Below are 27,882 nucleotides of genomic sequence, written 5' to 3' on the forward strand. Positions count from 1 at the left end.
ATCCAGAACAGCAATACGAGTTCATACATCTTCCCTGGCCTTTCTGTAGGAAGGGAAGACTGGGTCCCTTGCGATGTTGGGTACTGCAATAAAGTATCTTGGAAGACACTTGAGGTACTCAAATTCAAGTTTTTTCAGATTTCTGCATCGTTATTTTAGGAAAGACACGAGAAGAACGATATTTGCTTTGTTGTATGAATTAAGCTACGTCTGGCAAAAATGATCTTATCATCTTTAAACAATCTTATATATACAGGGGAGTACCTATAACATGGTCAGTGACACAAAGAATTGCAAGAGTTTATCTATGACAACACGAAGAAAGACCATACCAACCAGACTCAGACTTGTTTAAATGATGCGAACAGAGTCAAAACATTGGATCTAAGTTACGAATCCATCCAGATCCAAGAATCCCCTCAGAAGTGCAGTGTTATGTAGACACTTACCCTCCAGTCTCTGCTCCTGAATCAACCCAATCATTTTCTGCGGAGGTTTTGTTCATATCACAGGAGTCCAGCGACACTGAGAGTCATCTTTATAGCTCACGCGTAAAGAATGACATTTGTGTTAAAAACTCAAATGAAAGCATGAGGTGGACAAACACGCCCGCGATCACAGTTTTCAGTCACTTGACTAAGAGCGCAACAAGAGAGAAATCTTGGACAGTATTTGTGCGTCAGCTGCTGCACATTGAGAGGTGCGTTCAAATACGCATAGGAAATGTAATATATTGCCGACTGGTGATTAATAATAAAAAAACAAACAGTTACTTTTCTATCTAGCTATATTTTAAAATGTATTTTAAATATAAAAGTTATTTTTTAATAAAAAATACAAAACTTAGAGCGGATATTTGAGATTGTGCTTTTTTCCATAAAAGTAAATTACGGTTTGGCGCTTCCATGAACACTAATTTACGAAAGTCCATGAACGCAACTAATGTTTCATTTCGTTGTGCCTTTTGTAGATTTGTCGCCATCTGCAGGCTGATTTATGTCGTTTTTTTAAATGTATTTTATTTTAAAACTTACGTGTTTCTTATACTTTTTAAACGTGCTTTTCATGTATAGTGTTGTGGATGATGGTGTGTGTAACATTGAATGAATTACGATAGTATGATGTATTAAATATTCACACAAAAGTATGATGAAAAATACGTATTTCAGTATAATTTAATTCAATATATAATGATTAAAAAGAAAATGTTTATTAACGTATTAGGTATTGAAAAAATGATTTTTAAGGTACTTTGAGTTTTATTGTCGCATGACAACCGTGCGAGCTTTTTTGTGAGTGACGTCAATTCAACGCGCCGCAAGTAAGCGGTCAGGTTGCTCTCGTGCACGTTGTTGTCTAAACCGTCGACTCTTAACGTCCAGACTTTAACTCCATAATGTCGGTCACAGAAATGTTTAGTTACATCCAGGGATTCCTCAGCGTTGACCAGGACATCAGAGAGGTATGGATGCAGCGGCTAGCACTGTTAGCTACACGCTATAGCACTTCTTTTACACAAAAAACACACTTGGATTTTGAACTCATTGTTATTATTATTATTTGTTTCGAGTTATAGTCTTGCGCTTTTGTTAAGTGAATTGGACATTTGCACAAACCCGTTTTAAATGTAAGTCAGCTATCAATGTGTCCACTTTTGGGGCTTAGAATACCAATTTACTATCTTTGAATTCTTGGTCAATTGTATATTAATGATTTCCAGCACAAAGAAGTAATGTACCAGAAGTAAGTCAGGTTAATGATTAGTTTTATATGGTATTATATTTGTCATAAAATATATATTTTTAAACATTCCAAGCAGAACCCTTCATATTCATATTCACATTCTGTGTTGTAGGAAATTAGGAAGGTGGTCCAAGTCCTGGAGCAGACTGCCAGGGAAATCCTCACTGTCCTGCAAAGTGTCCACCAACCTTCTGGCTTTAAAGAGAGTGAGTCTTTTCTTAAAGCGATATTTCTTTGCTTTCTATATTTTAACATGGTCTTGTGTCTTCCATCAGTTCCAGAGAAATGTACAAAAGCAAGAGAGTTGTTTTGCACTGTTAGGACACATATAGCAGACCTGAAGACCAAATTTCCTTCTGAACAGTACTACAGGTAAGACACCAAAGAGCATTTTAAGTATTTCTATTAAGATATCATCTTTCACTTAATACAAGCAAAGAAACATCTGCTGCAGGAGAACAGTTACTTTCCCGAAGTCCTCCAGAGGGATCAATAAAGTTTATCTGTCTATATGAGCCCAGAGGGCTCTAGTCCTCTCTTTGAATCTTCTAGAAAAGATGACATTCAAGGAGCTATTGTTATTTTTAATGTGTCAAATCCTGTTCGTGTTGAGCTGATTCTCAATGAAGGGTTACACTGTATTTTGTAAACATGTTATCACACGTCTGGGCCTCTATATTCAATCAATAAAAACACATATTTAGCATGAATGTGTTATTTTTTCCGACAATACTAAAATATTCCTCAATTTCAAATAGGCATTTAGTTCATCATTATTTAATCCATTTATTATTATTTATACTTTAACAAAATAAAGCCTTTAAGCTGCTGAATTTATTTATTTTTATTGTCGTGCCCTTTATTAGATACAAATAGATCACTATTTTTGGATTAACATTAATTTCATTTAAAAAAAAATTCACTTTGTAGAATGAACTTTTATAAATTATTACTGGTCCTATGGTAAATAAGAAACAAATATAGCTACTGTATGTGATCTAATAATAGTAGCACACAGATCCATATTGTCTACAAATCACTTTCCATTAATGACTGATTTTTCACATAAAGAGGCAAACAAAAGTTTATATGAAGTTGTATAGTTGGAGTATAAATGTAAGATTTAACTAAAGAAATGGTTTGTTAAAGATAGATAGATAGATGGATAAATCAGTAGGTACAGTTAGCATTTCATTAAAAATACATCTTTATCCATGTGCTAGTATATTTATAGATTCTTATTTTACTATATTTCTTCATCCACTTAGGTTCCATGAGCACTGGAGGTTTGTTCTGCAGCGATTGGTGTTCCTGGCAGCATTTGTTGTCTACCTGGAGAATGAAAGTCTGGTTACGAGGGAGGAAGTCGCCCAGATTCTGGACAGTAGGTGGCGCCTCAGTGCCTTGCATGTGTGAGATTCAGACAGCAGCCTGACCTCTTCTTTTTTTGCAGTTCATGTAGTGAGAGAGAAAGGCTTCCACCTGGATGTAGAGGACTACCTGGCCGGGGTGCTGATCATGGCCAGTGAGCTTGTGAGTGAAATAAATAAATATATATACAGGTAAAACTCAATTAGAATATAGTGCAAAGATTTGTTTATTCCAGCAATTCGATTTAGAAGGTTAAACTAATGTATGACATGACATTCAAGCCTTCATTTGATGTAATTTTGATTTTTATGGCAAACAAATGATGAAAACCTTAAAATTGAAAATCTTCAAAAAAATTAGAATATGACATACAATTAAAAGAAAGGAAGATATAGAGAGATATTGACCCTCTGAAAGGTTTAATCTAGCAAATGTACTTGGGTTCAGGCCCCTTTTACATGAATTACTGCCCCAATGCAGCGTGGCATGGATGCTATCACCCTGTGACACATTTCCTCCTCCTTACTCACCTCCTTACATCACTGATCTGATCCAGCCTTACACCCCAGCTCAGGCTCTGAGGTCTGTGGATCAGAATCTACTGATGGTTCCTCTCACAGGGTTCAGGACCAGAGGAGAGAAATCCTTCCAGGCTGTTGCTCCTAAGCTTTGGAACGATCTTCCTCTCTCTTTGCGCTTGATGGAGTCTACTGACTCCATTTGTTCAGGATTTTCCTTGATATTCTGGAACTGTTGTGTTATCAGTTTTATCTTGATCTTTAAAATATATACTTTATTGAATATTGTTTTGATTGTTTAAGCGATTTGTGACCCTGGCCTGGAAAAGCGCTATACAAATAAAAATGACTTACTTACTGTGGCACTGCTCAGGTTTTATGGAAGACAAGGATGCTTTGATAGCGGTCTTCAGCTCTGCTGCATTATTCAATCTCTCATTTTTCTCTTGGCAAGGACCCATAAATTCTCTATGGGTTTGAGGTCTGGTGAGTTTGCTGGCCAATCAAGCACTTTAATCTGATGGTTGTTTAACCAGGTTTAGGTACTTTTGGCAGTGTGGGCAGGTGTCATATTCTGTTGGAAAATAAAGCATTTCCATAAAGCTTGTCTGCTGAAGTGTTCTAAAATCTCCTGACATACACCTTCTCGATTTAAAATCCTCTTTCTGTTAATTGTATGTGATATTCTGATATTCAAATTTTCAATTTTTTTCAGGTTTTAATAAATTGTAAGCCATTATCTACAAAGTTATACCAAATAAATGCTTGAAATATCTTTAGTTGCATGTTGAACCAATTTCGTACATTAGTTTCACCTTGTAAAACTAATTGCTGGAATAAACGATCATTTTGACAGTTACATTTAAACAAACATGCTGAGTATTATTTTGGGGTGAAATCATGTTTGGGAAGAGCCAGTTGAAACATGTTTTGTAGACGAAAGTGTCATTTATTGTATTTTTCATTATAAATGTATTAATCACAATATTTAGAGAACTTTTACTATATCACTACAGCAATGGTACATTTAAACATGTAAAATCGTGTTCAATGATTAAATATGACAAAAAAACCGTCAGTTAATTAAGTCGTGAATGGTTTTGATATTCTAGTCATTTACATTCTGCTCTATTTGAGACTAGTCCCAAGTGTTGCCACCAGCTTAGTTTCCACCAGCAGGCCTGAAAATTGCCTTGTTCTATTGTCTAAATCATTAGAAAATTAAAAAAATCTGAAATAAAACAGAAACTGGTGAGGACCAGTGTATGAAAGCTGTATGTCTTAAATGCTACCAGTGTCTCAACAACATGGCAGAAGAGTACCAGCAGTCACAACCAAACTTATCGAAATCTCTGTGTGACTGCAACTTGAGATAAAACTCAGGAATAAGGGAGCAACGCTTATATCCTGACATACATTAGAAGATTCATTTTGGAGCAGTATTTGTGGGCTTCAACTTTAATATCACAAATACATGCTTTGTATTTGTTTAATCTGAAGTATTTATTTAATTAGAAAAAAAACGCATGAAAGGAGGACATTTTAAAGAAATGCATATTTAATTGAAATCAACAATAATGTTGCGTTGTGTTCATGTCGTCTTAACCCTGTACCAGTTAACCCTAACACAATATAAGAGCGGTGAAACAAACGATGATTCAAAATTTGGTTGGCAACATTGCATGTTGATACTAGAAGAATAAAAATACCAATGCTAATATTATCAAGAATGAAAAGACTCATTTTAATTTATTAATTTAACACATTTTAGACCCAGATTTACTCATAACAAAACAGAAAATGAACATCAAACAATGTAACTTGACGCACAACAGCAAAAGAAAGCACAGAATATTGGTTTAGCTAAAACAGGATTAATGTAGAATTGCAATTAAACTACAGACAGTGAATAGACATCAGTTACAAAAGTTTAAACGGGACATAAGACACAGTTAAAGGCCTTGCTGCTGGTGTTGGAAGCAGCTGTTAGCAAGAATATGGATATATGGGAGTTTTCATTGGTTTATTTTGGGAAAGATGTTATCATTAGTAACAAGTGGATTTACATTTTATACTTTGTTGTATTGATCAGTTCAGGTGGAAATTTACACACGCCAGCAAAATGGAATGAATATTATATTGAATTATTGAATTTTTCTTTTGGTCTCAGTCCAGGTTGGCGGTCAACAGCGTGACTGCAGGTGACTACACTCGGCCTCTCCGCATCTCCAACTTTATCAACGAGCTGGACTCCGGCTTCCGTCTGCTCAGCCTGAAGAACGATCCTCTGCGCAAACGTTATGACGGGCTGAAGTACGACGTGAAGAAGATTGAGGAGGTGGTCTATGATCTCTCTATCAGGGGTCTTACAAAGGAGGCCGAGAAAAGTGGAGACAAATAGAGGCAGGAGAGGAAGATGAAGGTGGAGGTCCATTTTCCCAGTCTTCACCCCAGTTCAGCTTCTGCTGACCTTAGGCTGGACATCTCGATGAGGGAGATGAGTCCAGAGTGACAACCGACAACAGTGTCAGAGATCGACTTTCTTCTTATACCATGTCACGTTTGTTGTTGTTTTTGAACAATTCTGTTTTGGTGGACATGTTTATTCAGTACAGTGCTTTTTGCAAGAGTTTTCTGACTTGTTGATTTTTTTCCAACACTTTCCTATTTCAAGCAACTGACAAGAATCTGCTCCAACATTTGGTTTGTTCAGTTTAGGTCAGTTGCTCATAGTTGTTTGACTTAACCTGGTAAAGGTTCTGAGTTTTATTTTGAAGTTTGTGGTGGTCATTTCAATTCGGCTAGACTTTTTGAAGATATTAATGGAGAGGTCTGTAATGCTCTTTAACCTATTGGCGAAATTGAAAAAAATTCTAGTTAATGTCTAAAATAGTTAAGTATTAGTATATTTAGTAACATCATCTGATTATTAGTAGACTTGTGCTTATTGAGTGGGAACTTCTTTAAATAGTAAAATGAGATTTCTTTTTGAAGGAAATAATTTATTGGTCATAAAAAAACGGTCAACATAATGTTAACGTCCTTGTGACGATGCTGTATCCATACACTGTTCAAACAAAGGAACTCACGGTAAAACATTTTTCTACTCTTGAGCATATAGCAAGTGTGTTACATGAGCCAAAGAAGCTAAAAGGATACACTAACATGTCTTATCATCAAAAAAGAATATGTTGTTTTGTACTATAATCTGTTCTGCATGTGATGTTTTGATGTATTTGTATTTCTGTACCCACCTTCTTAGCTTCGCAGTTCTTTTTCCAGTGAAAATGACATTCCTCTATGTTTTGTTTTTCTGATCATAAAAGAGTAAACACATTTGTATGAATTTTCTTTCCTCAAGGACCACAATGTGCTGGTTTAAAATCTTTTAATATGATTCACAATATATTACAGCGGGGAAGTAACAGCAGATGTTGGTGTGAGGAAGCATTGCTGTCCTCCAAACACAGTGATTTTGCTACTATAAATATTACAGACAGCATCAGAGTTCAATAAGACTTTTGGTTCACCTTAAATGCTCGGATCAGTTTTAAAGATGAGGAACAAAAAAGTAAAGTGCATCAAACTTAAAGCCTTGAGAAATAAAACGGGTGATTCACAGTGAGTTTTTCCCTCAACTAGTCCTCATGCAAAGGCACTGCAGCACTGAGCTACACCACAGCTCTGATGTCAAAGGTGAGGTTCATTTTGAGAAAATGAGAATTTTCCAGTAAGTATTATGATGACAATGGGAAACAACAGAAATACACAATTGATGTTTCTCTTCCAGATCTAGATCAAGGTCGTCAAACTTTATCATGCCAGGGGCTGAAACCTTTTATCAGTCAAGGTTGCGGGCCAAACAAAAAATGTATATTTACCAAACTGTCCTCAGCAGGAAGTATGAGTCTGAATGTCTTTTCATTCTTGGTGTTCTATCTTAATTATTTCTTTGTCCTCCACCCAACATGTCAAATTCAAAGATAAGAGTTATCATTTAAATGATGTTCACCTCAATCACCTTCATTTCTTATTTACCGAGATGGATTATGTTGCACACTATTTTAGTTTGAAGTGCAGTTTGTTTTACTGTGACAAAGGTTATTTACTTTTAATGATACTAGAATTTTCATTTCTTACTCTAAAAATTCAGAATTTTTTTTTTTAATGTTATATCTGTATCTGGCTGTGATCCCCGGTTGCCTCATGCCCAAAGAATCTTTTCCATAAATGAGGTCAATGGCCCCAATTACATTTCTACTAATAAAGCATCTATAGGATGTTTTTGAACTGAGCAGTTTGTACAATGAAGGAACCTAATCACATTTTTTGTTTTTGACCACTACCCTACTGGAACGTTTACAAAGCAAAACCTACTCAATATTAGCATTTCTCATCAGATGCCAAAAAGGTTAAAAAAAAAACCTTAATGAGTTTCCCTCTCAGAAGAACCTGCCGAACTTAAAAAAAAAGTTGATTCCATCTCTGTCAAGATGTGTAAGAGATGGATTTAGTTGATTGGGCTGGAGGAGGCAGGCATTGCTAATACTAATACTGGTTAGACAAAGACATCTGAAAAACTTCTTATATTGACATATAAAAATATGTGTTAATTGTGACAGTAACCATTACTAGTTTTTCTACCATTGGATATTTAAATAAATCAGAATATGAAAGAATTTCTTATTTCCGGCTAACAAGTTTGCAAGCCTTAGAATCATGTTTTATTTTTTTTTGTGAGAAATATTAAGTTAGCTTACCATGCAAAGAAGCTAGCACAGAATTGGTGTCCTATGTAGCTAGGAAAGGTTTTCGCCCCCGCAACCTTGTTGAGGTAATTGTTGGAAAGGAATGAATAAACAATTTAGAGGAAACCAACAACATCAAACAACAGAATGTACCATGGTGACCCTTAGGTTTTTTTGTTTTTGTGCATTAGCGTAGTTTGAACACACTGCGCAAGCAGTCGCTGAATCTATATCTGGCCAACTAGCTTAGATAACTAGTTTGTAGACTGTATGTCAATGTGCTGAATGTATCTTGCGGTTTCAAAGCAATGCAAAAGGGTAAAAATCATGATAACTACAGCAGTTAAATACATCATGTTATTATTTTGCAGTTAACCAGAAAAAAACAACACAAAATTGACAAACAAACACATGATAAACGGAAGCTACTGTAAGAAACCCGGAGATTATTGCTGTTCTTGTTGGTCGGACTTGGAACTGTTGGTTTGCCACTACCTGACACTAGAGGACAGTACAGAGACCAATGACTACAAACATAAATATAAGAAAAATTCTCAGCAGATTCATTAAATCCAGTGTTAGACCCAGCACTCACACACAGGTAGAAAAAACTCTTTGCAGTCAGTAGTGTTTCGTCATGCTACCAACAGACTTTACTGTGAACCCGCCTCTTCAGGCCAGGACGAAACAGTCATTACAATCAAGGCCAACAAAAAGCCCATGTTTTTGGTTGTCCAAACAAACACCTCAAGGTAAATCTTCACCTTTTAAGTCGGATGCACTTCCCATTGGTAAAAAAAAAAAAGTGCTTTAGGATTCATGTCCTGGTAAGACACTGAGAAATACTTTTCTACTGAGACCTACAAAACTGGAGCAGAGGCTCAAGAAGTATGTTTTAGTGGCGTTCCAGTTATTTACAGCAAGGTAAGTTTCAGGAGCGGGTCTGACTTGTATTAATCATGATGTTCGGCAGAGCATTACGTCTTTTTCTCCACGAGCCCAAGTCACGGGTGTATCGCTTTATCTGATGGAACCACTGCTGAGTGCGAGATTTTTCAGAGGCCCGGAAAACAAAAGACTCCCGTCGGATATCCAGCACTTCGAATGTGTCCTCACATTCTGGGTCCATGGATACAACACAGTTTCCTAGGTTGATCGGCTCTCTGAGCACAGTGAACTTCCCGCTGCTTTTGTCCTTAATCAGAACTAGAACTCCGTCTTGGATGCTCTCTCCACCTCCCTCTCCAGGATCCCCTCGGGAGACGAGGTCGGTCACTTGTCCATGGATTTCACCAACACGTTTGGTCCTCACCATTAGAAGTGTCTGGACATTCTGGAACTTGAGCGCCTTGCTGCCCTTTTTCACCCACTGCCCATCTGCCGGTTGGGACAACTGAAGGGGTCCTTCCATTATGAACCGTGTTGACTCTCTCGCCCAGCCCAAGGTTTTCATCGACATTTCCCGCATTTCAATATTGATGACCTCGCGGTTTTTGCGACTGTCACGTCGAAATGAGCGAAGCGACCAGGTGACACCGTTTCCCTCTTGTTTTGTCTTCATGTTTATGTGCTCCAGGTGGGACTCCACTCTGCTCTTAGCCTCGCGGAGACGTGCAAATTCAGGGTGACATTCAGGGGTGACTTTAATTATTCTGCTTAACAGCAAAGGGTATTTAGTAACCCGCTGAAGAGGTGCCATTAAGAAAGAGCGTAGATTCATTCTCCGCAAAGCTGTGTTGTCATTTTGGGAAACATCCAGGAAGATTCTGAGAAAAGAGAGAAACAAATTTAAGAACTTTGCGTGTCCAGGAAAAGTCCTTTGTTGCCTGACTGTTTAGCAAGTGTTTCTTCTAAAAATACAGATAATTTCTGCTGCACGCCTCTGAAAATAGTCTTATGAATTAGTAATGCCTTGCTGCCTCTTTTATGAAGAATCACACAGAACAGATGTGGCAGGAACAAGAAAACCCTCCCACAGCAACTATTCCACACAGAGAATCCTCAAGAAGACTCCATCAATTGTTTCTGTACCTGAGCAGCTCTTTCTCCTTTTCCAGTGTGTTGAGCATGTTGACCGATGCAGACTGCTGCAAGCAGTAGGTCTGGAAGGCGGGCAACATGTTGACGAACTCCAAAAATATCTCTCCAATGCAAACCGTCAGCAGATCTTCATCTCCCTGCAGTCATTCCATACGAGAGCAAACAGTTAACGCGAGGAAAGATATTCACGCTCTCTGTTCATTGCACATCAGTAACATGCTAGAATTAGGGCTTTTATTCACTGATGTGTATTGTCCTTACATGTTCCCCAAGCATCAACAAAGTTAGTTCACATTTTACTCTCAATTATATTCCAGGGTGCCAATAACCCCCTTATATCTTGAATTTGCTGTCATTTAACCTAAAACAGCAGAAGTGGAGTTTGTAACACTTTAAAACACTATTTCCTGCATTTTGAGGTCCATATTTGTGAAATAAAGGCAGAAAATAAAGAAAATAAACCACTGGCGAGAACACTGCATCCCAAATCTTAACATTGATATTATTATGCCTGTACACTCCACGTTGTACATTGTACCTGTAATCAACTAGATGCCACAAAACATCTTTCCAAGGTTTGTATTTAGTGTTGAAGTCCCCAGATATATAGTATTATTCGTGCTATTGGTCCTATTAATTGTATTATTATCTATTGCAACTACCAGTACATAATGTCAATCAATTTGTCACCTTTTATCCCATAATGCACTGCGAAATGGGGTCTTTTTGTTTTTAAACTAACATCTCAGGGAGAATAAAGCAGTATCAAACATTTTAAACTAACAAAGCGACTCTCCTTCTGCCTCCAAGCTGGTGATCAGGTCCCTAAATCCTTTCTCCCCTTCTAACAAGTACGCTTGATTGTTTACCATTCATCCGTCACCATGTTTTTCCTCTCATGAAAACAGCTCCCTTTGTCACCTCAATCCTCCTCATCAAAAAATAAATCAGACAGCTGTTCCTCATTTTCCTCACTCTTGATGCTGTTGCTGATGAGGTCAGTTTCAGACTCTTACATAGCAGAGCACATGGTCATTTAATGACCCTTTTCTCTAAAAATCCAACTTCAGTTCAATATTTTATGGGAAGAAGATTTTGCACAAGTTAAATTCTAGCACACAGATGGAGTTTTCACTGGCTTGAACTATGATACGACAGGCAGGCTAGCCTAATGTAGGAGTGTCCATCAGAACTCTCTTTTTTAGCATAATTTCTGAGATGTTCTTTCAGGAATCAAATATGTATACAATGGCAGATTGTGGGTCTTTAATTCTGGATAATTTGATGCTATGTTCTTTAACAGGATGTTACAACCAAGTATGTTTTGGCAGAAGCACTGAGAACTTAAAGTTAGGCCCTTTTTGTTTCACATCAGTAGAAATGAATCGTGTTTTACAAAACAAGCATAATTAAATGCAAATTAAACAACTTTTTAATGAAATATAAGAAAGTTAATAATTATTTAAAAACTAATACTGAGCATCATTTGATTGTTCTAATGTTCACAGTAAGATTGGGACATTTCCATAGGTGATGCCAAACGATATATACAATAAGTGTAACTCTGAGTGAGGAAAGTGTTCCTCAGCCACTCCGTATTTACTGATTAACAATGCAACGATCTTCGCTTCCTTTATGCATCAATGTATGTTTGTCATTACAGCTCCTTCATCAACCTACATAACAACATAAAAGTGGTCAAACTGCTAAATTACAGTGAGACTCTGACATGGAAACTATAAATTCAAGTTTGTATTCCACTTCAGTGCGAGTCAGCAGTAGCCCATAATAAAAGGAAACAGACATGTTAATAACTGAAGGTCACTTACATAAGAGTAGCCGGCTTTAAGCCTTGACAGCCTGTGTGTCTGTGTGTGTGAGACTTACCTGGTCAAATGCCTGGTCGATGCTCTCCTGTAGATGTTCTGTGAAGCGGTCATTAACCTCTATGAGCTCTTGGACATTTCCAAACACCACAGTGAGCTGCTCACTGGTCAGCAGTCCAGCATTCTGCATGGGTCCGTAAAACTCCTCCTTGATGATGCGCAGGTCCTCCCCATAGCTGCACTCTGTGTTCAGGAACTCCAGTATGGCTTCCTTTCTCTCGGTACGCAGCTTGGAGCAGCGATCGCACATACTCTCCCCTCTCTCCCGGGAGGCCCCGTCCCTCTGACCACAGTCTGGACACGGTCTCTGCACCTCCCAGGTTCTGAGAGAGGCTAATGGTCGTTTCCAGGTGCGGGACAAGCCCGGGCCGATGCCACTGTCCACCCGCTCCACCTCAGCGCCGCCGCTGTAACGATGGCGACGGGGCTCACCGTCCTCCTCTTCCCGCTCGTCACTCAGGCCGACCACACCGCTGTCGGCGCTCAGGCTGCTGATGGTGCTCCAGCGGTGCTGACCGGACCGGGTGATGCCCAGACTGACCGGTCGCTCCTCCCCGGTGGGTTCTGAGCGACCTCTGATTGCTGCTGGAGCTGAAAGAAGAGCATACGGTTCAAACAAAAATTGGGTTTATCTGATACTGTCATGTATATGTAATGAACATGCCTGTAGTTCTGTTTAAATATGCCCCAAGAATCTTTACGTTTTACTTACTTTGAGAACTTCTTTTCTGGTTGAAGTTCTAGAACTTAAATCCAAAATATGTTTAGACATCCGCTTTAAAAAGCAACTGGAGCCAGCTGTATACTATCCTCTCATCCTCAGTCATCACCAGAATCTTGCAGGGTTTAATTGTTCCTTTAGCTGTGGAGGACGTAATGAAGTTGTTTTTTTTTCCACAACCCTAGTGGTCTAGTGGTTAAAACACTGCATTTCAATGCAAATTTCAGCAAGGAACTACATAAGGCTGTGAACACAATTCTTGAATCATGGAAGTTGTTGATTAACTTGTTAATTTTGTGCTGTACTGATAGTGAGGTTAGGCGATATAATGTATGCCACCTGATATGATGTTTCTCTGTTGACATGAGATCACACTGAAATCACTACACAGGGTCTTTCTAGCTCAGACATGACTTCAGGGAAAGTAAGGATTCTTAATGCATGAATGGACTTTATTATTTAATAATTCCTTCAACTAAAAATACAATATCAAATTCTGAGTCTGATGTACGTGGCTGGCTGCAGACTCACCGCTGTCTCTGTCTCGCCGATAGCCATGGTTCCTGGCTGCGGCAGCGATCTTCATTTCTAGCTGCTTGCGCTTGGAGGCGTCGGCCGGCATGGGGTCGCTGTAGTGGGGCCGGAGACGACACTCCCGCTGCGCCCTCACCGTCTCGGCCTGCTCATATGCAGCATCCGAGCTGGAGCGCCTGCAGCCCAGTCCAGCATGCTGCTGTTGCTGCTGCTGCTGAGAACACAAGTGTCAATCAGACAATGGATGTCGCTATAGCAACAGAGAACACTTGAAGGAGAATGATGAGGAAATATGTTGGGGTTTTTTTTTATGGACTCTTGCATTCCATGACATCATTACATAATCGTAGTGCAGAGCTGACAAGGAACCACAATGAGGCACAGTTCAAAGATGCACCAAAATGGGAACCAAAAATAAATACATTTTAACATCCAACTCCAGTTCAAAGGTCATATTGCAGGGACATATGACGATCCTCCTCTAGTTGCCTGAATAATACGCCTGGTACACGTCTTAATGGCGAAGAAAGTGAATTGTGACAGAAACAGGATTAACAGCCTCATGAAGGACAGTCGTCACTGGATTATGAGATTGCAGTTGGAATGCAAATGAATTTTCACATCTGAAGCTCAGCAGCTTTACTAATGTACAAGGATTCCAGCAGACTTAATCTCTATGGCTTCATGTTAGCGGGTGAGTCAGCAAGGGAACCATGAAGAAAACATAGATGAAAAAAAGGAACATTTGGCTTTGATGAGAAGAGCAACGTTAAAAAAATGGCTGCCTTCTGTTTACAACAGCTGTGATTATTGATTGCAGATCGGCATCATCCTGCACACGTGTGCGCCGGAACAGCAATGTAACGGCAAATCTGATCCAACAACATACAGCAAGCATCTCACCTTGCTCTTCCACCTCCACTTCATCACCCACTGATTAGAAATATGCGTGCACATTCCCTCGCTTTCTCCTGCCGCTTGTCTACATATGGCTGACAGAAAGCAGCGCAGAAGGACCAGCCGCCAGCTGCTGGAGCATAATCCTCTTTCCTTGCATCCTCAGACTGCTGCTAGAAGATGGAGCGCTGCGAGCTCCTTCTGTCTCCACGAATACCTCTGCATCAGCGCATGTGTCAAATGTGTGTGTCGCAGCCCTCTCGCCATCCCAGAACAAAAACTAAATGGAAATAGATGGAGATGACGGGCATGAAAAAAAGAAAAACAATATTTACGCATTCTTCTGCTTCTCCGCCTTCACGTCCTCTTGCGGGCGTCTGGTCGGCAGTCTCGGCTCCGCAGGCCGTTGCCGACGTTGCCATGGCAACGGCGGGAGGCTGACTGTCGGCCGAGGGGGCGGCGGTGCCTCCGTCCCGGTCACCTGACAGCCTGACGGGGGCCTCGGCGGAGATCTCTGCACTGCAGCTGGTGGAGGGAGGGGATGGGTGAGCGAGGGTAAAGTAGGGGAGGACATAGCAGGCACGAGGAGGGGAGGGGTGGGGGATGAACAGGAGGTAGGGGAGTATAAGAGGGTGAGGAGGAAGCGGGAGAAAACAGGAAACAGCAGGAGGAGAAAGGCTTGATTTATAATCCTGACAGCGACCACGCCAGTCAACTCACACTTTAGCACACACCTCAGACACGTGCGAAATCAAAGGACACATCAGTACACATAAACACCCGTGTCTGAGTCTTGCACAGAACCACAAATACATCCTTTCCCACACATACCACATTAAGTCAATGAAAAGGGTTTATTATTTTTTACATTTTTTAATATTTTCACTGGCTATCTTGGCTGAACTTTCAACACAATCAAAAAGTATTTCGCTTTTGTTGCCCATGTGTTCTTCTATAACCCTAAACTGGCAGTATTAGCAATCTCAATCTGTGCTTATGTAACTGCAAATCCCTCCCAAGCGTCACATAACTTGACACATGACTACAAATGACAGGACCACTGGTATCCAGTCAAAATAGGTTGCTTCATATCAGTATATGTGTATGACTCCAAGTTAAATATTTATAATTGCGGTGTAGAATGTTAGGGATCAATATGGGAAGACACTTTGAGCCACATTCGACTGTTTTTTATATATATAAACAGACTTTATAAACTGGTAGATGGAAGCATGAGGTTGTAGCACTAACTACAGATACTTTCACAAATACACAAATAAAGGCTAAACATAAAAAAAGTAGAAGCTGGTGTCTTTTTCTGAATGAAGATGTAATGAATACATCTCTGAGGGTTCAATCGATGCACTCTGAGATGGGGCATCATTAAAGACATTTTATTCATGGCGTTTGCCGTCGATAACCAAGTGATGCAGCAGAAGAAATCACTTAATTCAATGGGGGAACACAGCATGTGATGGATCTATGCTCTACATCCTCCACGTCACACTTTTCACTCATATTTGACTAATGCTGGATAATCAAACTACAAGCTGACCAGTCAATGGCCTGGTGGATTGTATTATACTCTTGATGTGTTCACTAAAGGCAAGACCTGATGTTTTATTTTTATTTTCTAATGATTTAGACAAAAGAACACAGAAAAATGTTCAATGCTGCTGGTGGGAACTAAAGGTTACAGCGACTCCAGTCTTAAATACAAGAGAATGTAAATAAATAGAACTGCATCAGTTCAAGCCAAATCAATGAATGACTCGATGAACTATCATGAATTTAAATGAAAAACACTCAATGACTTCTCTCCACTACATCAAATTAAGAGATGAATTAGATCACATATTAATTCACAGTTAATAAAAAGGTAAATAATACAAATATTTAAATGTTTTTGCAGCTTGTTACTATGTCATACTTAAGAGAAGCTTCTAATGGGATTGATGATGGATGGATGGATGGATGGATGAGTGATGGATGAACGACGACAAAGACTGACGATTATAATGATTTTAGTGACAAAATGTAGGGATGATCTCAGAGTTACCATTTAATACTACAATTCAGTGAGAGTAGCTAATATCTGCCTGTGAATCTGTCTAGATTGAGAAAATAGTTTTTTGTTGAGGTAAGAAGTCATGGGTATGAATCCCAGAAAAGATATTTGATGATTCTTGCTGAACAACAAGTCAATTTGGATAAAAGTGCCAGTTATATGATATTTTGTGCTCAACTCTGTCCTTAAACCAGTTTCCTCCCAGTGTCTCCAATTGCCTTAAGTCTTTAAATGATTTCTTATTTAAAATCCTGCTTGTGCTTCGCTGCAGTTTCACCACTTCAACGGTGACAACAAACATCCTTCTGGCATGGTCGTTTTAAAAGCAGCTTACCAGCTAAAATTGTGTGCTCACATACGAGGGGTTACTTAAGATTAATCATTTGAACACAGCTACACAATACTAATGGCTGACATTAAGACTGTAAATGACCCACATCTCCACTGTAGATGTGTCTGTAGATAGTTATTTATGCATGTGTAAGATTTTATGTATGTATATTCTCAACAAGCGTCAATTAAAAACTGGGAATGTTATTTTGATAATGCAAAACCCATTATTGATTTACTATGTTTAAAAATGTAGGCTTCCACATTTTTGGATCAATGATTTCTAACCACAATTTTATGGCCTCACTTTACAATGATGTTGGAATACTTTGATAGTATTGGTCTGTCCAAACTTTGTCTAGAAACACACACATACATAGGCACACAGTCGCACACACAGGCACACTTTTACTGACACAATCCTATGATGATAATCCTCTCTAGTTCACCCCGGCTTGAGTCATAATCCCGGCCATGCATGCCAGATAAGCACATAAACTCCAAAAATAATAACATGATATTCACTTCTCTATATTTTTATTGAGGAAATAGAAATTTGATTATAATAAACAAATTAGTGTAAGGCGTCATGTTCAATCAATAAATAATTTATCATGAAAGTGTTGCGAAAGGATGATTTAACATGCAAGAAAAATACACTTGGATTCATAAAGCACCGAGTGTACTTTGTGCAGACATCTACAAACGAAGAGCTGAGCCGTTTTTTTTTTTACATTTAGGAGAGCAGTCGTTTAACTCAGCAGATTTTCCGACCTGATGCCAGCTGCCCACAACTTTCCGTCTATCGGAGCCAAGACTGTCAGCTCAGGAGCTGTTATCACATTAACTGACCAACAAGATAAGACAACCAGAGGACCAAGAACACCAGAACACACACACACACACACACACACACACACAAGTAACCCTCAGTTAAACAAGCACATACTTTGTCCATCATTGTTATAAACAGGTTAATCTTTGCTTGATGTTTTCCTTTTTTTTCCCTCCACGCAAACATTGATCTTGATTTTCAAATGAAAAAGTATTATTTTAAAGAAATGTTCTGCCCAACTCTTGGTCTTATTTGGATGACTGGGCTAACTCTCTGAAAAAAAACTATTAGCAGATGGCTATATAGTAAAAAAAAAAAAAACCTTTCAGGTGAAGACATTCAAACAAAAGAGCATTTGATTAGAGGCTATATAGAATACTGATACCACATACTTCACAATGAAGCACTTATTTTTAAATACGACCACAAGAAAGTAGAACTTTGCCACCAACTTTAAATTATAAGTCAATTGGCATCTAATGTGAAAACCCAACTCTCATGACTCACTCACATGTTTCAAATGTTGAAGTCTTCTTCTTCAAGATGTAGTAACTCCCTTATCATTACCATGTTTTTCTAAGTTACTTTATAAAGTTTTCTCCCCCGTCTGAAATGTTGGCAAACAAAAGGTTGCGAGAGCAGAGTCCATTAAGATGTAATAATTGCATGGTGACAAACATTGATGCATGACCAATTACAGCAGAGTGGGGTTGGAACATCTCCAGACATTTTCTGTGGGTGGGGCTAAAGCACATTTTCTAATATATATACAGGTAATTTAATTAAAGTAGAGTTTTGTACAAACAGACACATACTGATAAGTACAATAGAGGTCCAAGATCAATTTAAGAGACAATCAAATCATCCCATTAGTTGCCCTTCAGATGTTTTTTTTTTAATCTTTTAGCTAAAGAATGAGCCAAAAAATGACAAAATATAAACTTCTTTATGGAGACCCACCTTTTCTTGATAAGGTCCAGCGCTGAGCCTAAAAGACCCTCCTTCAGTTTATATATCTTTGCTCCATAATTGGACAAGTCTGTTCCTTCCATCAGAAGCGCAGGGCAGCAACTGGAGGGCCGATCCCCCTTATCCCTGTGCGGGGGAAAAGGAACCGATCCAGTTGGTTCCAAGCTGCTCCTCCGACGCCAGGCTGCGACTTCCTCTCCAGTGGCAGACGTCACCTTTTCCTGGACTGTATTGGCCAAGGGCTGCAGAGGTGAGCGAGGAGATGGGCCAGTGCGGATTGGAGAAAAAGTGGTTGCGTCAGAAACGCTGCTGTTGCAAAGAACTTCACTGCTGCTTACTGTCCTCCTGTTGTCTGCCAAGATCTTTTCTTGAAGGCTTGTCGAGTCAGATGGAGGTAGAAGTGTGTTGGAATGATCAGGATCTACAGTGGACTGCTCGTTCTCTGCTTGCCTCATCCTTTTAAACTCCTCAAAAGTTGGTATATAAAGGGGTCCCACAGGGACACGCTGACCCTCTGATTGAGAATCAGGACAATTATTTGTCCCTGCAATGTTTTCGGTTGTGATGGACGTCTTGACTAATTTGGGGCTAGAATGTGAGACACTCAGTGCTAGGTTAGGGCTACTATTTTGTCTCCTGAGTTTGAGACGCCTCAAAACTTCTTGCTTGATTTCATCAGGGCAGTGACGTGCTGAGATCTGTGACTTTGATCCTAGTAAGGGTTTTTGATGGACCCCCCTTTCCAGGCTGAGGGGTTGAGCATTGGAGGTCACCTGGGGCCTCATAGGCAGAGGTTTTACAGCTGATCTTGCACTCTGGAGACGCAGCTTATCCCTAAGGCCTTTCTTGGCTTCCCATTCATCCACAGTACCAGGGAAGAGCAGCTGAGGGAGCAGTGGCAGGTCCTTTCTTGGTATACTGTGACGTGGGTAGTATGCAAGTCTGTCTGGATTGGGCATTAATCCATGAGTTCCCAGCAAGGACTCATCTGGAGGCCCGTCATACCAGTGACTTGTAGAGGTGTAGCGCAAAATCAACTCACTGTCTACACTCCTGTAGGGTGCAGCAATGTAAGCATAAAGACCTGAATCAGATAGATTGTTCCAATTCAGGTTCTCCATACTCCTGTAAGGCCTACCCCTGCTGTTCACTATGGGGCCACAATATGCCAGACCCTTCTCTTGCCCTTGCGCAATCTCGTCCTGGCCCTTTTTGCTGGAACAATGCCTTAAGCCCAGGTGGGTGGGAAGTGTGCCACTGTTACACCTGGCCATGAGGGGAAACATTGGCCCAGGAAAGTGGCCGGTTCTGTGATGGGAAAAGGAGGACAGGTTGTCAGGAGACAAGGGGAGGTCTGGAATGCAGGGCTCCATATCCATGATGAGATCCAGTGGGGAGGTGCAGCCAGCAAGTGGGCTTGTTGAAGCTGCGTTGGACGAGGAGGAAGAGGGGTAGTCACATGATGTGGGGAGGTTCACATCTGGCATGTCTTTGGCCTCTTGTAGTGGCCCTCACACAGATACGTGGCAAAGAAAGGCATAATCGACCTGCAATGATTAAAAAAAGACAATTCAAGACATGTCTTGGATCCTCAATGCAACTTTAGAAAACTAACTTCAAAGTAAGTATTTTATTTGTTGCAACTCTACTTCCCTCTAACCAGTATTAGCAAGCTATTGGTCAAAATCTAGAGAGAATTTAGATTTTCCAAAGCTCAAAAACAACAGTTTAACATACAGCATGTCTATTATTATGCTCTGAACAATACTATGAATGAAAAAATAATACATTGAAATTTCTATTGCAAATGAAACAATTAGTAAATTAATTAATAAAGAGAGGAAATAATTATGCATGTTATTCTCTGAGGCAGCTTGGCCAGAAAAGAATACTGAGCGATAAATTATCTCGTCATGACATCAATATCACACGTCCTCACTTCTTACTGTGCCATCGATTTAATTCAGTTGTTTCGATAAAAGGACTCCTCAATGGTCCGTGATGACTCATGGCAGACAACAAATGTATTGTGTTTATATCAACTAGTAAAACAAACGTGGGTGAAAGCAAGAAGGTATGGTTATTATCATAGATTGATAGATGCTTTATTTTGCCTACATTTTTAGACAATTTAGCAATTGGAGTAACAATATTATCAGCTACCCTTATGCAGGGGGAACAATTTGTATCTGGGGAAAGCCAATGAGTCTTCTGGGGGTGGAACACTTGCTTTGAGGGGCAGGATAACAGAGGCGTGACAAAGGATGTCAATGTGATATGGCCGAACCATATTAGAAAACTAGAGCAAATGTCATTCTGTGAAACCCTGAGAGCTGCACGACTGATATCAATGCAACACCAAATGTATTCTGAGCTCCCAAGCATGCATACTTCACAAGAAAAATCACACTGCGTTTCAATAAACTGCTCCTCATATTCCCCCTCAAGCTCTTCTTTCTATGCTTCAAGAATCATAACGAAGGGATTATTGCCCCTTTTCTCAAGAGCGTGAGAGAAAGACTAGGCCGAAAGAAGAAACCGGAAACAAGTCCTCTGGTGTGACCCAAAAGCTCTGTGAAATGATGAAGAGACTGGAGAAGTATGTTCATTTGTCTGCTTCCACCACCATTTACATTTGTCTCAGGCGGATCGTCACAGCAGCGCTGGGTGAATAGTAAAACTTAAATCTATGTTAATTGTGACTGCTGCTAACACACAAGAAGGCCGGCGTCCTCCTTTAGAAGGCCACTCTCATAATGGACAAATCTCAATTCATGACAGAGAAGCTGAGATTTAAGGATTCAGCCACTTTAGCTTTGCAAGTAGCTCCATTCTAAACTTCAAAGTCTGAGGGGTCTTGGCCTGGTGTTCATTATATTTATACCTGTACTTTGACCCAACCATTAAGACTTATGCTGTTGCATCGACTGAGAACACATATCTTACAACACCTGTGTAGTTCTTAAAACAGTTAAAACTGTATAAACCTGGTTTAATTAGATTTATAATAATAAATAATATTCAGCTGATTTGTTACTGTGCTGAAGTTCTTTTAGACGCAGTCTTTGTATTTGAAATTTAGTTGAGAGGAAAACATTATAACATTGAGAATCTAATTCTTCATCCTAACTCACTTATAAATAGCTGCTTCTTCCTGATTTACCAGCGAAGACGATGACAAGATACATTTCTAATTTCCTACCCTAAAAATAAAAATCATGTCTCTAAATAAATCAGCATCCATGTATGTACTATGCACATCAAGAGTGGAAATAAAATCCCTTTAATGGAATATCCAGCATAATTATTGCCCTGGGGTTAATATTCCAGTACGCCTGTTTTATCTCTGGGAGCTGCTTTTATCTTCAAGTGCATATAAAGGTTACCACTGCTGAGGTTATTACACGCACGCACACACACACACACACGCGCATATATATTTGCTCGTGTAGGTTAAAAAAGCTATGGCGAGTGAAAAGAATTTAACGAGCGGTGTGTGTTGTAGCGGCGGACAGCAGGCGGCTCAGCAGGCCTTCTTCGCTCTCTGGTTGAGTTACTGCCAGCTCAAAGGCTCTCTGGAGGTCTCCACCATGGCCACGCGCCTTCTGTCACCAGGACAAACTGAGGAGCCTCTGGTGCAGCTTTGAATACCTCTCTTTCTTAATTATTTCTGAATATCTTTGAACAATGCGAAGAACGCAAAAAAAAAGCCTCTCTCTGGGTCACCTGAGGTATTCTGGAAGGACAACTTAAGGTATTTCTATGATTTTAAAAACAGCCATGATGAAGGATTTGTCAGGTCAAATATTTTTCCCCATCCAGATCTCATTTTCCCCCCGCCTCTTTCTTCTTAAAAGTGCCTCGGGGTCCAAAATGTATTTTTGTTCCAAAATATTTGTAAATTTCCACATCCAGGGGTGGAGAGTTTATCTACCTGGGGATGAGGAAAGTAACTCCTGCAGTTACTGACGTTGAATCAGTGTCTACTAAACTTACCCCATCTTTTTCTATGGCGCCTTTTCTCCTCCAGCAGGTCATCTGATCAATCCCAGAGCACCAGTTCTCCCTTCCAGCGCAGAGTTTGAAGCTTGCAGCGAGTCTTTCAGGTCCAGCTACAAGAAAAGTGGAAGAAAAGGGAAACCGTCAAATGCCTGCGCTCAGAACACAGAGAGCTTCAAGCTAGCAGGCAAAATGAGAGCAGCCAAGACTTCGGGTTGAGTGGCGGATGAATCCTGATACTGTAAAACAAACCTTGCTCTGCTCCCACAAATGGAATTAGATCGTGAGTCAATTACATAATTAGTGGGTCTCTGTCAGGAGAGAGATTACGTGTGTTTGTGTGCGCTTGCACAGCAGGCAGAAATGAACTAATAGACTCAGTCATCGTTCCTCATAAAGCAATTAAATTACATTAATCCAAGTGATGTTAATGAAACCTCACAAAATAAGATACAAATAAACATAGTAATCATAGCCACTGAAGTTGAGGATTTGTTTTGATTGTGAGCTATTTTTACAATCTTAATAGTTTGTTGCATATAGAAAATGTGCAGAAACTCTTGGAGGATTAATCCAGATGTATCATTAGAAATATATTCATAATTAAATGCTGTAATTACTTGCTGGATAATATATATAATCCTGATATAATCCACTCTTCACTTGACTAATTTTCATAATAGTGTATTGCTGTGAACACGTGTCCTCACACGTGAACATGTTTCTATTACATGATGAAGTGGTTGATTTTTCCAAGGTGTTTGTGGATGTAGGCTGTATTGATTAACTTTGAAATCAAAGCCAAATCAAAACCACTTACCTGGAAATTTAGTCTCACTCTCACAGTGGGATGTTGTATGTATTATGTATTATTTACATCTTTAGACAATTATTCCTCTTGTTATATTGTTCATTTAATTCAGTTTTTTTCTACCGTCTACCGTTATTGATCAAGAATTCATGAATTCATTATTTTTTAATTTATTCATGTTAAAGTCTATGTATGTTGCTTTTAGAATGAGGCGCAAATTACCATTTCCATTTTGGATCTGCGTTCCAAATTACGACTTTTCTAAAGTTAATACGGAGTAGGTTTCTTGTGGCAGAGAGTTTTATTGCTTATTGTTTTTGGCAGAGATGGCAGCTTTTGCCCTCATGGTGCCCAAGTAACTATGTTATATCTATATAGGATCCGGTATCTAATGTTAAACATACTAGCGTGGTCAGTTTTTGGTCACATGGTCCCTCCCCCACAGATGCAGCTCTAAAATCAACCCCGCCTTGACAAGCAACTGACACTTTCTAGGCGACTTCCTGCAACCACTTTTCTCAAGAGGATCACAAGATTGATAGCTTGACCAGAGGAGCTTTTTCTTGTCAATGGCAACTACAGTTGTGTTTCTCATTTTTCAAGTGTGTTCACACTGAAAAGGGAGGTAACATTGTCTGCCTCAGTGTTATTCATAGTTTTCACATACAAGTGAATGATGTTACCGTTTTATCTCATCACTTGTTAAACCAAATCCTTTTGTCTTTCTCTTTTGGGATTGCATTTCCTACCATTACCTATTATTCATCCAGTCACACCTACTAATTTACTCTTTGTGTCCTTCTTCTGTGTATCCATGCCCCTAAATAACTGTCTTCTTACCATCTTTCCCTAGTAATCCATAGGCAACATTCATTGAGTGAACTATGCAAACAGTATAATTATTTATCATTCATTTACTTTTTGCTTCTTTTTTGAAAATAATCGATTTGGAAGCTGAAGAAAAGATTGAAAAAAAATTCTTGAGACTTTCAGTAAACATTTGAGAAATACTAAATAAATAAATTTAGAATAAATAAATACCAATGTCAGCATGTTTCTGTCTGTCTGTCTGTCTGTCTGTCTGCAGGTGTGTGTGTGTGTGTGTGTGTGTGTGTGTGTGTGTGTGTGTGTGTGTGTGTGTGTGTGTGTGTGTGTGTGTGGGTGTGTGTGTGTGTGTGTGTGTGTGTGTGCACATGTGTGTGTAAAGATTTAAGAGAAAGTACCAGAGAGAAATTGCAACCAATTAGAAGCTGCCTTTAACACATGCCACTTCGGCGACTGTTAAACCTACAGACAGACCAACATGGCGAGGGAACATCTCTGCCTGTGATGCTCAGCAGGAGACTCACATCTGGAACGTGGACAGAGAATGCCAGACTGATCATGTCACAGCTGGAGACAGGCAGACCTGTCAGAGCTCAGTGTGAGAACAACACCCACTGTGACTTTGCTCACATGACTTATCCCTGTATCTCCTCATGCCATAAGTATTATTGAGACAAAGCTTTATGGTGTCTGGTCGCAACATCAACAAACCAAACCATTAAACCACATATGCAACTACAACGTCAAACAATATAGAAACCTATCGTGTCTGAACATTCATCAGCTCAGATACTCGTCATTGGTCATTGACAGGTCACAAGATATTCGGGCTCAAACAGAGGGTATTGAGCTTTACTGCCTCCATCTTTGAACTAGGTCAAACAGATGTGCTTAATGCTCTAGAATGGTTATAACATTATAAACAATTGTAGAATACACTGATGAAAGGCATCATTACAAACCAACCATGCAAAAATGAAGCAAAAGCATTGTGGACACTCAGTGGCAGCTGGGGAAAAACATTCTAGGTGGGGCTCTTTTCCAGTACATTTCCATGCCTATACCATTGAAAGTTTCATTTAACATTTGAGCTATATTAAACTTAGACAATATTAATTACATGTATAAATCAAAACTTTGACAGCTAATGATGAATAATAAATGTTTATTATGTTCCTTGTTTAGATAGAAATTGAAAACCGATTTTAATTATACTATAACACACATCATACAGAATAAACTAAATTATTTAAAATCTAGGAAAACTATCAATAACCTGTCCTCTGCACCAGGAAAACAGATATATTTTCTACACACAAATGTCGAGAGCAGGGGATCGAACTGGGAAAACCCTGCGTCCTCGAAGCAAAAAAACCAAACAATGCACGTTTCAATGTGAACTAACTATAACTATTGTCAAATCGCCAAAGTTCGTATTCAGAGACGAAGCTTCTCCCTTACTTTTGCGGCGTGTAGTTACGGAAACATGGCGTCACTGATTGGCTCTTAAAAAAAGTGACCCCCAGAAAGACGGGATATGTCAAATTATGACACAAACAAAGATTATAATCAGAACGTATATCAACGCAAATATAGTTTATCAGTATAAAGACTTCTACAAACGTCCAAAATGACGAATCTTAAGGATTATTTTGAAACTAGAAAAGGGTAAATTAAACTAAACAATTTAAATTAAATTAAAGCTGCGTGTCATCAATCCCGGAAGTCTTCACCTCCAAGGCACTCATTGTATAAACAAAGAGGGGCGTTATTATAGCCGGCTGGAGGAGGAGTGAAGCCGTTGTTACGTCATAATGGACTCTCGTAACCTCTTGTTCGCCCAGATTTCAGAGAAACTTAATAAAGTAATTAGTTGAAAACACGGTGATGATGATGGACTTACTGCATATTGGAGTTCCTCTCAACATTTGAAACATGTGAGTCAGGAGAGTTGAAGTTAGACATTGGTTGTCTTTTAATATCAATTTTATTGTGAAAATAAAACTTTCTATAACCATTTTATGCTCTATTTATAAAATAATGGCACAATTATCTAGTAAAATATTAAACAATAATAATTCATGAACATAGAAAGTGGAAGTCAGAGGAAAAAATTATATACAAAAGGGCAAATTACTTACAAAACATGAATTAAAAAAAGAGAAAAAAAAGCCGCCACTTGGAACACATCTTCTATGGTTTCTGCTGGTAAACAATTGAGGAAAAAGTCAACAGTTTGCTGCTAGGTTTCCAACAATGTTGTAGTTTAAATACAATTCTTTGCTGACCAACATCACCACCAATGGAACCATTACTACTTATTTCGAGCCATATAAGGTTTAACAATTAATTCAATTAAAATATAAAAATAGATAAAAAAACAAAAAACATCACATTTTTCTTTCTACTGTAATTTAAGAGGTCAAAATATTCTCCAGGTACTCCAAGTACATTTCCCTAATACATTCCAATCAATGTACACAATGTGTGCAGTTGTTGAGTCACATAAAGAAAACTGATTCTTGCAGAGAACTGCGTTTTAATGTTGATCTGTCAAGCTTTTGTATAATTGTCTGACATAACGGTAACCCGTCCCACGCAACTGGCATTAGCTTGGCTGAGGGTCCATTGGCACTGTACCGATCCCTCAGTCAGCTTCCACCTTAATGCAACAGTTGCTAGGGAACCATGTCACCGGTTAAAATATCTGCGTTACATGTTTCCTATTAGATTAACGACTGACCATAGTGTTTTATTTTTTTTTAAGTGACTGGATCCACTTTGATTTAGACCTACCTCCTTTCCGTTTAATTATTTCTGCTGATTTAAGGGTTAACCCTTACTTTAGTGTTATTTGCAGTGTTTTGTGACATCATTGGTGTCTAGTTATATTTTAGAAAAACATATGTTAAATATGTGTGCTAATGACTAGAGCCAGTCTCAGTCTTCTAGAACTTATGTTAAAAATCAAACAAGCATTTACAAAAAACATTGTGTCTTATTATATAGACCTAGAAGATGTTTTAATGATTAGTGTAGACATGGAAATCACATTAATGGGGTGAAACAAATACACTACCAGGATATCAATAAGATGATGATTTAGGGTCAGGACAATAACCTTTGATTTCTTCAAAGATTATATTTCGAGATGTTCCTTTATATCTTCAATTCATCAATACAAACACATACACACAATAACATTTTTGAGGAAAAAAAAACATTTAGGTGTTGAAGGGTAAATAACTGGACACATAGAGGGAAAACTAGAGCCAAATCTAACATGCCTCGCTAAAATCAGGAGTGGTGATGCATATAATGGAGCAGTGTTGCTCTTACACCTCATTCAAAACTGGTCTCATCCATAAATTAAAAGCATCATTAGCATAAAGAAGCTAGACGACTTGAAGGAGTTGCAAAGCATAAATTAAGGACGAAAAACCTGTTTCCTAGTCGGACAAATTCCCGTACAGAATTCCCAGACACACCTCTGTGTTTCCCATAAGCAATGAAAATATGGGTTAATGAGCCACTACGATCAGGGAGGAGGGGTACGAGGAGGGGTACGAGGAGGGGTACGAGGAGGG

At 39.1% G+C, this 27,882-nt stretch overlaps 2 protein-coding genes across 4 annotated transcripts; one reads left to right on the forward strand and one right to left on the reverse strand.

Moving 5' to 3' along the window:
- Positions 1-1,322: 1,322 nt before the first annotated feature.
- Positions 1,323-6,968, forward strand: tsn (translin). Its single transcript, XM_087804182.1, has 6 exons — positions 1,323-1,462; positions 1,856-1,949; positions 2,019-2,115; positions 3,012-3,127; positions 3,197-3,276; positions 5,803-6,968. Exons 1-6 carry the CDS (start codon positions 1,397-1,399, stop codon positions 6,031-6,033), a joined length of 684 nt encoding a protein of 227 aa, XP_087660308.1. The 5' UTR covers positions 1,323-1,396; the 3' UTR covers positions 6,034-6,968.
- An 89-nt stretch (positions 6,969-7,057) lies between these two features.
- arhgef49 (Rho guanine nucleotide exchange factor 49) lies at positions 7,058-20,147 on the reverse strand. 3 transcript variants are annotated; one of them, XM_087804183.1, is made up of 6 exons: positions 18,652-20,147; positions 14,794-14,983; positions 13,559-13,775; positions 12,308-12,897; positions 10,412-10,557; positions 7,058-10,146 (listed from the first exon to the last, which is right to left on the reverse strand). In XM_087804183.1, the coding sequence occupies exons 1-6, from the start codon at positions 20,145-20,147 to the stop codon at positions 9,312-9,314; spliced, it is 3,474 nt and encodes a 1,157-aa protein (XP_087660309.1). In that variant the 3' UTR covers positions 7,058-9,311. The 3 variants fall into 3 exon arrangements, with proteins under 3 accessions (XP_087660309.1, XP_087660311.1, XP_087660310.1); XM_087804185.1 differs by having other exon boundaries at positions 13,559-13,772; positions 18,652-20,114; XM_087804184.1 differs by having other exon boundaries at positions 13,559-13,769; positions 14,785-14,983; positions 18,652-20,114.
- Positions 20,148-27,882: the final 7,735 nt, after the last annotated feature.

The sequence above is a fragment of the Callionymus lyra genome, chromosome 12 (assembly GCF_982586985.1).
Source record: "Callionymus lyra chromosome 12, fCalLyr1.hap1.1, whole genome shotgun sequence".
NCBI classification, from domain to species: domain Eukaryota; kingdom Metazoa; phylum Chordata; class Actinopteri; order Syngnathiformes; family Callionymidae; genus Callionymus; species Callionymus lyra.

Coding starts and splice junctions, on each gene's coding strand:
- tsn (XM_087804182.1), top strand. CDS start 1,397: ATGTCGGTCACAGAAATGTTTAGTTACATCCAGGGATTCCTCAGCGTT. Junction 1,463..1,855: donor TTGACCAGGACATCAGAGAG/GTATGGATGCAG, acceptor TCTGTGTTGTAG/GAAATTAGGAAGGTGGTCCA. Junction 3,277..5,802: donor TGATCATGGCCAGTGAGCTT/GTGAGTGAAATA, acceptor TTTTGGTCTCAG/TCCAGGTTGGCGGTCAACAG.
- arhgef49 (XM_087804183.1), bottom strand. CDS start 20,147: ATGCCAGATGTGAACCTCCCCACATCATGTGACTACCCCTCTTCCTCC. Junction 12,898..13,558: donor TCGGCGAGACAGAGACAGCG/GTGAGTCTGCAG, acceptor CTCTTCTTTCAG/CTCCAGCAGCAATCAGAGGT. Junction 10,147..10,411: donor AAGGAGAAAGAGCTGCTCAG/GTACAGAAACAA, acceptor CTCTTTTCTCAG/AATCTTCCTGGATGTTTCCC.